This window comes from Colius striatus, chromosome 15 (assembly GCF_028858725.1).
Source record: "Colius striatus isolate bColStr4 chromosome 15, bColStr4.1.hap1, whole genome shotgun sequence".
NCBI lineage: Eukaryota > Metazoa > Chordata > Aves > Coliiformes > Coliidae > Colius > Colius striatus.
This window is the reverse complement of record NC_084773.1, coordinates 21788624-21797749: the sequence shown is the minus strand read 5'-3', so window position 1 is coordinate 21797749 and position 9126 is coordinate 21788624. Positions and strand designations below refer to the sequence as shown.

Below are 9126 nucleotides of genomic sequence, written 5' to 3'. Positions count from 1 at the left end.
TCCCCAAGCCCCTGGCTGGGCTCAGCTGGGGAGGGGCTGCAGGGGGAAGCAGCTCTGGAATAGGGATGGGGTGGACATGGACTTTCCCTCTGGGAATGCCATGGGGATGTGAATGCCTGTGCTGAACCAGCATTCCATGGGCCATTCCCACTGCTCCTGTCACTGCTTACCCTGACTGCAAGGCTGTGTCTTGAAAAACCTATGTACAAAGATGTAAAGACAGTTCCCTTGTAACAAAATGAAGAGGAGGCAGTAGAGCTAAGCACAGGGCTTTATTTTTCATTCCCACTTCACTTACAACCGCAGTGCCTGCATCCAAGGGAGCTTTAGCATTCCTAGCAGAACTCCAGGCCTACACATCCTCTCTGGGTTGCAGAATCCAAGTTTCCAGATGCAACACCCCCAGGCACTCAGCACAGCCCTTGACTAACCTGAGATAGACAAAGGACCCGAGCACAGAGGTACCTGCTCAGCCACCTCCCCTGCCCCCCAGCTGCCACAGCCCCTCGGGACTCTCCTGCCCGGCTGCAGCAGCAGCATTTCAGTCACTATGAACACCCCAGTGCTTCCAGGAGTGCCAAGCACAGCAGCATGGGGCTAGGCAAGGCACAGCAGGCACTCACACCCCACTCAGCGTGTCTTTGCATCAGTCTCACCTACTTGGACAGGGATGGACTGGGCTCTCCTCTCCTCGCCAAGCCCATGGCACAGCCTGGGCAGCAGCTGCTCGTTCTGACCCTGCAGCCCCTACAGACTCCCCTAACTCTCAGCTGCAGGTTGTTTTATCCTAAGCAAGCAAACATCCACAGCATGGAGCGTGCTTTAAAGAGAAACCAGCGGCTTCTGTAGCAGAAAGAGCAGCAAGCAAACTCTTTGCTCACTCACCTCTGCAAAACGTATTCCAGTTCTCTGGCAAGTAACATAGACATTTAGTATCAGGAAAAAGACCAAGCCCAGACTATCTGGTATTTTCAGTGACTATAGGAAGCATTTCCTGATGTAGGGACCAAACACTATCTGCAGAGACCCAGATCCCAGGGTGGTGTCACCCCTACCAGGTCCAAAGGGCGATGGGCACCTCCCTGAGGGACAGGAGAGCTGTGGGATGAGGCACAGGGCAGAGCCCAGGCTGAAGTCTGGCTCCCTGGTACTTGGAGGAGATCATTGACATATTACAGGGAAAACTGGCACTGCAGCATTTCAGACACACTCCTCCCCAAGACATAAAATTCCTGGTCAAACCCAGTCGAAATCAAGGCTCCTGCTCTAACACTTAACGACCTGCAGTGTGCTGGGAACACAATGATGCTCTGTGGAAACAGGCTGGCCTGCAAGAGCCAGCAGTGGGAGGCAAGCAGGAGGCTGTGGGGGCTGGGACCTGCCAGCTTTGGCATTCCAGTTCCAGGGCTGAAGCGCAGATGGGCTGAGCCAGGCAGCTGCCCCGGGGCAGAGCTGCACCCTTCCCACCCCACAGGTTACAGCAGTCACCGGCTGTCAACTCACTGTACACCGAGGAAGAAGCTACAGCTACATGTTGCTGAAACGTTATATAGTCTGCTTTTGGAAAGCAATCACCTGGGTTAATCAAAGCCTCCAAACCCAATGCTTTAGCACAGCCCTCACCAGCCTGTCAGGCGACTTCCAGCACGGATTCCAAACAAGAGGAACAATCCCCAGCCTGCGCCATGGCTGCAGGCTTGGTAGCCACAACTTACTTTTGAGATGCGTTATTTCCAAAAGACTACTGCAAGGCCTTAGTCACCAGAAGACTGGAGAGACTTTATAAAAAGCCCAGCACAACACAGAGTCCCCTTTTCAGTCCCTCGTGGTCAGACGTGCTGCAGACCTCCCACCCACAGCTCAACGAGCTTCCTTCGCGCCCTCCCCAGGGAAATGTTCTCCTGCAAGCCGTACGGGATGCAAGGGAGCAGCGGGTCGCTTGCAGGTGAACAGCCAGGCTCTAAGTGTAACCTTCCCCTCTCCAGCTCGCTGTGGCTGCCCTTGGAGCCGCTCCCCGCTCACAGCCGCTTGCTCTTGCTGCAGGTCACGCACAGGAGGCTGCTGTTCTCCAGGGAGTAGGGTTTGCCCGTCAGCAGCGTCTCGCACTCCAGGCAGGCAAAGTGCTTCGTGTGCCAGGCCATCCCCTCTGCCTGCTGGTAGTCCTCCGAGAAGATGATCTATGGGACAGACAGAGAGCTGCTGATTTGCACTATCCCACCCAGCTGGAGCACCCCAGGCCTCGGGAACGGGGAAAGGGGATCACAGAATCATAGGATGGTGGGGTTGGAAGGGACCTTTAGAGCTCATCCAGTCCAACCCCCCTGCAGAAGCAGGTTCACCTAGATCAGGTCACACAGGAACGTGTCCAGGGGGCTCTTGAAGACCTGCAAGGAAGGAGCCTCCACACCCTCCCTGGGCAGCCTGTGCCAGGGCTCCCTCACCTCAACAGTGAAATAATTTACTCCTTATGTTCACATGGAACTGTTTGTGTCCCAGCTTCACCCCATCACCCCTTGTCCTGTTGCTGGATACCACAGAAAAAAGGGGTGCCCCAAGCTCCTGACACCCAAGGCACAGGGCTGCTCCTGAGACACGGCGCCAAGGAGGGGCTGCCAGGTTGTAACCGCAGCCGAGGCGGGCTCGCGGCTCTGGGACAGCCCTGGGCACCGGCACTACCCCTCAGCAGGGGCTGGGGCAGGCCGGGAGCCGAGGCCGGGGGGCTCACCTCGTCGCAGCCGGCGCAGCGCGGCCGCAGGCTCTCGCAGTAGTGCCGCCCGCACCAGGCCGCGCCGCTCTTCCAGAAGTAGATGAGGTCGACGAGGGGCTCGGCGCAGCGGCAGCACACGAAGCAGGCCGGGTGCCACTGGCGCGAGTAGCCGGCGCGCTCCGCGTACACCACCGGGCAGTCCCCGGGCACCGCCTGCTTGCACGTGTCGCAGCGCTGCAACGACAGCAGGCCGGGGCTCAGCGCACGCCGCGGAGCGCCCCCGGTCCCAACGCCCCTCCCTGCCCTGCTCTGTCCCGGCTGCAAGACTGAGCGCCACAGTCGCCGAGCACGGCCTCGATTCCCCCCACTCCTCCACAGCCCAAGTGACCCACAGCCCAAGTGACCCACTGCCTTCCTGCCCCACAGCCTGAGTGACCCACAGCCCGAGACACCCACTGCCTTCCTGCCCCACAGCCTGAGTGACCCACAGCCCGAGACACCCACTGCCTTCCTGCCCCACAGCCTGAGTGACCCACAGCCCGAGACACCCACTGCCTTCCTGCCCCACAGCCTGAGTGACCCACAGCCCGAGACACCCACTGCCTTCCTACCCCACAGCCTGAGGGACCCACAGTCTGAGTCACCCACTGCCTTCCTACCCCACAGCCTGAGGGACCCACAGTCTGAGTGACCCACTGCCTTCCTGCCCCACAGTCTGAGCGACCCACAGCCCAAGTAACCCACTGCCTTCCTGCTCCACAGCCCAAGAGACCCACTGCCTTCCTACCCCACAGCCTGAGCACCCCACTGCCTTCCTGCCCCACAGCCCGAGTGACCCACAGTCAGAGGGACCCACAGCCCAGGGGATCCACAACCCGAGTGACCCACAGCTCTTGTTCTACGAAGGGAAACTTGAGAATACCGAAGCCAAATCCTACAGCCGTATCAGCTTGGGAGGCTGAAATGTACCGGTCTGAGATGAGGCTGCAGAGACACTGCAGTGAAGGGAAAGAGGGAGGAAATGCTAAACTGGAGAGAAAGCAATGGCTGCAGCTCAGGAAAAGTGTCTCAGTCATGGAGTAGGACTCAGACAACACAGAGAGCATCACAGGCTAACTGAAGCAACGTCTCCGAGTCAACTGCTCCACATCCTGTGCAAACACTCAGACCAGTGCCATGTATGGACAGAGGGTGAAGCCACAACTAAAGATCATTCTAATCATTTCACAGAATCATAGACTGGTTTGGGCTGGAAGGGACCTCAACAGACCATCTAGTTCCAATTCCCCAGCCCTGGGCAGGGACATCTTCCATCAGACCAGGTCACTCACAGCCCCATCCATCCTGCCCTTGGGCACTGCCAGGGATGGGGCAGCCACAGCCACTCTGAGCAGCCTGTGCCAGGGCCTCACCACCCTCTTCCCACTAGGAACACTAGTCACTTTCTTCCTGACAGCAAATTGGTTAGGTTATAAGGGCAGCACCCACCATTAGCAATGTGTCAGGCCTTTGGCATCCCCCTGAATGCTAAACCAAACCTCCACTGAAATCCAGAGTTTCTCTGACAGAGCTGAGACATCCTATCGTGGAGCAGGGCAGCACACCAAAGATGATGTTTTGCACAGATTAGGAGCCCTGTTCTTTCCTCCCTGTTTAATACACACATCTATGCATCAGACAGATAGCACTCTACAGATTTCAGCACAGGGCTTTCAACTTGTAACAGCCCAGAGAAACAGAATTAGATTTGGCTAATCTGAAGATTAATTAGCATCTCTGCTTATTGCACACTCGACCGACGGGGCTGTCTGTGCCTGCAGAGCGATGGTGTGATTAGCTCAGAGCAAGCTGCAGAGCTCTCCTCCCATGCCGAACGCTGACGGGCTGCTATTTAAGCTCCCATTTAAGTCTGGAGAGTCCAGGTCAGGCTCACAGCTCTCGAGCCTGTGCTTTGTCACTCCCTAAACAAACACTCTTAAGTAGCAGCGGGAGCCTGTTCCAGCAGAGCCCTTGGCTGCGAGGCCAGGCTTCCACAGCAGCAGCCCGGGGCTCTGAGGAAGGTGAGGTGCAGCGGGAAGCTGCCCGTGTGTGGCACACGCTGTGCTTTAAGCTGCTGTGTTCCCCTCAGCGTGCTCCACAGGGCTGGGGACCTCCCCAGGCTCACAGGATGACTTGCCTACAAATGCTCCAATTTAAGACAAGTGGGGTAGAAGAGACAAAACCAGAACTTCTGAGTAGAAGGTCAGCTGGCCGCTCCTGAGTGGCAGATGGCAGGGATGGGGCAGGGACGGAGGAACAGGATCCTCCCAGCTGCAGCCCCAGTAAGGCAGCAGCTGAAACAGCCTCTCTGGGCACACGGAGGGAGGGGGGTTTCTGTAGGGGCTTTGTGAGCATCAAACTCAGGACAAGTTCTGTGATGCCAAGTTCCCCATCACATCCAGCCCCTTTGCCAGTCCACATCTGGAGTGCTAAAAAGACTGCTCTTTGCATCCAGGGAATTGTAAACTCCTTTCTCCCTTTACAAAGCAGAAGGCTACTGGCCTACCCACACTCACCCAGCAGCCTTTCCTTTATTACTAGCAATTCTAGCACACCACACACCTTGCTATTGCGTCCTCCTCTCTGCAGCCTGGGTTGTCAGAACTGCCCCACAGTCCCTGGAGCTGTTCCACCATGCTGACAGGCATCTCTTACTCTACCAGGAAATCCAGTGTGATGAGCGAAGGCAGCACAAGGGGAGACACAAAATGCTTCCTGGCTTGGCTTTTCTGGGAGGCTGAAAGGGGATATGTCTGCTCACACTGCTCCTGCTGCTGCAGAGAGCTTCAGACACACTTCTAGGTACTCACAAGACCCAGCCAGTGAAGGAGCAACCTTGGCACGGTGCAGAAGCCTGGCTATTTCTGCTTGGTACGAACAAGACAAGTTGGTGGAGCTGCCACGCTGGGTGCAGAGCGTTACTCCTGGCACATGGGCACCACGGGATTCTGCACCCTTCATATGGGATCGAGGCTGTGTTTCTATCCACTCTCCTCACACCTCCCCAGGGCACCAGATTCAGGCAACTCAGGGCACCAGAGAGCCCAACCCTACAGCTGCCTCCACATTATCACCCCTTGAGAGACCCCCAGCCCCATCCATCCCTACGCTGCTTATCCTGCAAGATCTAACAGCAGCTTTCCAACTCTGAGCTTCAGGTTCTTGCCAACAAGAACTGTTAAAAACCCATCTTATTTTGCTGTTTCTCTCTACAGCAATTATTCACAGGGCTTTTCCTAAGCACCATATAACTTCCAACCCCTGCCACTTACACGCTAAATAAAAAGCAGCTCCTCACATTTAAGACGGGATTACAGCTTGAGACTCATTTTACACCTCTGTCATGGAGGGAGAGGAGAGAACACTATTAGCAGTTACCCGAGGTGCTGGCCAAGAAAGTGTCCCCCCCTTCTAAGCTTTTTGAGACCCGCTGTCTCCAAGAGCTGCAATTTTCCAGTGACCTCTCCCACAGGAGCTCCCCAGACACCAAGAGGCTTCCCCCAGAGCACTCACTGCAGTGCTGGCCTCAGCCTTTTTGGGACAATGGCTGACTTTTATCAACTGCTTTAGGATTAAATTCCAGTACAGGGTTATAACACCAGAAGACTTTCCAGTTCTGAGAGGGTTAAAGATGATTTTATGCTTGGTGGAGAACATTTAGCTTGTAGGATAGACTGATTACAGTGATGGGGCCCCTCTCTGCAGCAGAGGCAAGCTCAAAAGACTATTTAAGCTCAGATGCAACTCATGATTATTTACATGGGCCCTGTATGTTTTCTTTCACACACCAATTTCAACACAGCTGGCCCCAGTGTGCAACAGCATGTTTAACATTTAACAGCCTTAGCACAGGGACCAGAGAGACCCAAGGAAATCATTCCAGCTTGGTTCTGGGTGCAGCTTTGGTGCTTTCTGGGTCCCTTCTCTTCTAGAGTAAGGGTAAGTTTCTTCCCCCCACCACAACCAACCCTCATAAATCTATAGTTCAGATTCACACTGTGATCTGAAAGAGTTCAGTCAAGCTGCTGGTGCTGAGCAAGAGGGTTTGGTATTCAATAGATTCAAATCTGTGTCCTTCTAATTGACTCAATGAAGAAACCATCAGATTGCTTGAGAATGAGGAGCTCCAAATTAAACTACTCAGCATCCCCACTCCCCCCTATCCCTGAGCCAAAGGCACTGCTATCTCCTCAAAAAGCCTTCCTCACTGCTGCAGTCCTGCAGGGCTCCGAGGGCTGGGGCAAGCACACTGCCAGCTCAGGACAGCACGCCCTGGAGGGGCCCCAGGCAGGCTGCTGGCACTCACAGGCACACAAATGGAAGGTACCTAAGCCTCCCCATCCAGAACGTGCTGATCTACATTTCAACCCCGAGTACACAGACAATACCTCCTGTGCTTCATGCGCTGCACTGCTCAGTCCTCACACAGCTCCTTTTGCTCACACTTGCTTTCAGCCTCACATATCCTGCAAAGCGCTATATGGAATTTTTCCATGGCAGAACTTTCCTTCCAGTGCAGTTTTGCAAGAGCCAGTAGAGCTTCTGGAAGTTTAGTGCATCCCAGATTGTTGGGACACAGTCCGTGTCAGGTCAGCTACGTTCATTCTCGCCCCGGAGGTGAAATGAAACCAGGCTGTGTTAGAGGAGGACACAGGAGGCCCATCTTCAGTAGGGCAACAAACCACAGTGCTCTGTAGCCTGCTGCACAGCGTGCTGGCAAAGTGGATGCCTTGCAACTGCTTTTGAAGGGCTCCATTTTTCAGCTAGTGCCTCTAGAAAAAGGATGGGCTTAAGCTAGGGAATAAGGTCACGGTTACGTATTTATTTGGAAGGACACGCTTGCAGTCTAAATAAACCCTCATTGCTAAGGCAACTTTTATTAATGAGTTTAATGGAAGCCTTCTCAGCTTTTTTAGCCTAAATTTCTTTGTCCAATTCAATATTTTGGTGCAATAGTGAAGAACTTCTGCTGTATTGCTGGACTCTGGAAGTCAGATGCACATGAATACAGAAGCCCATAGCAGAGGGGAGACATTACCCAATATGGAATGAAATGAAATCTGCTCTTAACACATCACACTCTCAGTGCAGCAATGGCTAGAAAAGTCTTCCCTTAAAAACACTTGGACACAATTATTTTTACCAGTTTTAAATTCCCTGCTGCAAGTCTGTCACAAGGGTGAGTACGAAATGCTTTCACTCACCATACTTTATGGCAAACATTGGCCCAGCAGCCACAATGGCCACTCCAGATGGTGCTGGGAGAATACAAATCCGAAAGGGTGTGAGGGAATCTCAGTCGTTTCCCCACAGAAATGTATTTTTATGCCCAGATACACATCTGATCTGTTCAAAGTCCCCCAGAGTGATTGCAGCCCCAGGAACCTTATCTCCACGGTCACAGTTTCGCATTAACAAGCCTGAGAACCCATCTCCTGTCACTTGTGCTGCTTCCCCTTGGGCTGGTGTGGAAGCCCAGCTGGGGATGCTCACCAGCTCACAGTAAAACAGTTTCTGATCTTGGGTACCCATCCAGGGACATGCCATGCCCAACCTTTCAGAGCTGCCAAGAGTCCATAGTTGAGGTCACGGGCTCCTACAGCTCATGGAAGATGTACTTACCTTGGTGGTTCAGCCAAGAAGGAGATAACCCACCCCCCTTACCCTGTTAGGGCTGGCAGCAGCACGAGGGGCTCGCTGGGGTCAGAGCACACTGATGCCACTGAGCATCGCAGCCCTGGAAAGGCACCGGGGCAGGGCTGGGGAGACGCACTGGACCAGTGAGCGAGGAACTGGGATCCCTGGCTGCTGCAGCCCCTCTAGCTGAGGCCGAGTGTGCCCCTGGAAAGCTCCCCAAGCTCAGAGGCAGGCCGGGGCAGCTGCCAGCCCATCCCGCAGCCCCAGCACTCACGTAGACGCCTCCGGCAGGCGCGGTCTCCAGGGCGCCGTTGGTGGCCTCGGCGGGTTTGTCGGCGGCCACGCTCTTGTCCTGGGGCTTCTCCTCCTCCTTGCCGCTGCCGCCCTGGCCCGGCAGAGCCACCTCCCCGACACCCAGCGCTTCGGCTTTGTACTTCTTCACAAAGTCTTCCATCAGCTTCAGCTCGGGCTCGGCGAGGCCGCGGCACTGCGCCGGGTCCTGGTCGTAGAGCGGGAGCTGCCGCATCAGCTGCCGCCGGCGGTAGCAGGCGCCCTCCGTGCCCGCCACCGGCTGCATCTCCTTGGGAATCAGCTCCATGTACTGCATGGCCTGGAGGGAACAACACAAGGGGCTGCCATCAGCACGAGCTGTGGGAACAGACGCTCCACGGCTGTCGGAGCAGGGGCAGAGCGCTCCCTCCCCCTGGCAGTCACCCTAAAACTACGCTGCAGACAGGGAAGGC

The 9126-nt window shown here is 55.3% G+C and overlaps 1 protein-coding gene across 1 annotated transcript in view; it reads right to left on the bottom strand.

Moving 5' to 3' along the window:
• Window positions 1-253: 253 nt before the first annotated feature.
• The window catches only part of LMCD1 (LIM and cysteine rich domains 1), a 28015-nt gene continuing 19142 nt past the window's right edge, over window positions 254-9126 (bottom strand). The window contains exons 4-6 of the mRNA XM_062008562.1: window positions 8658-8993; window positions 2726-2941; window positions 254-2177 (exon numbers count right to left, since the gene is read on the bottom strand). Of these exons, the coding sequence (XP_061864546.1) occupies window positions 2019-2177; window positions 2726-2941; window positions 8658-8993 (711 nt within the window). The 3' untranslated portion in view covers window positions 254-2018. The remainder of the gene's footprint in view (window positions 2178-2725; window positions 2942-8657; window positions 8994-9126) is intronic.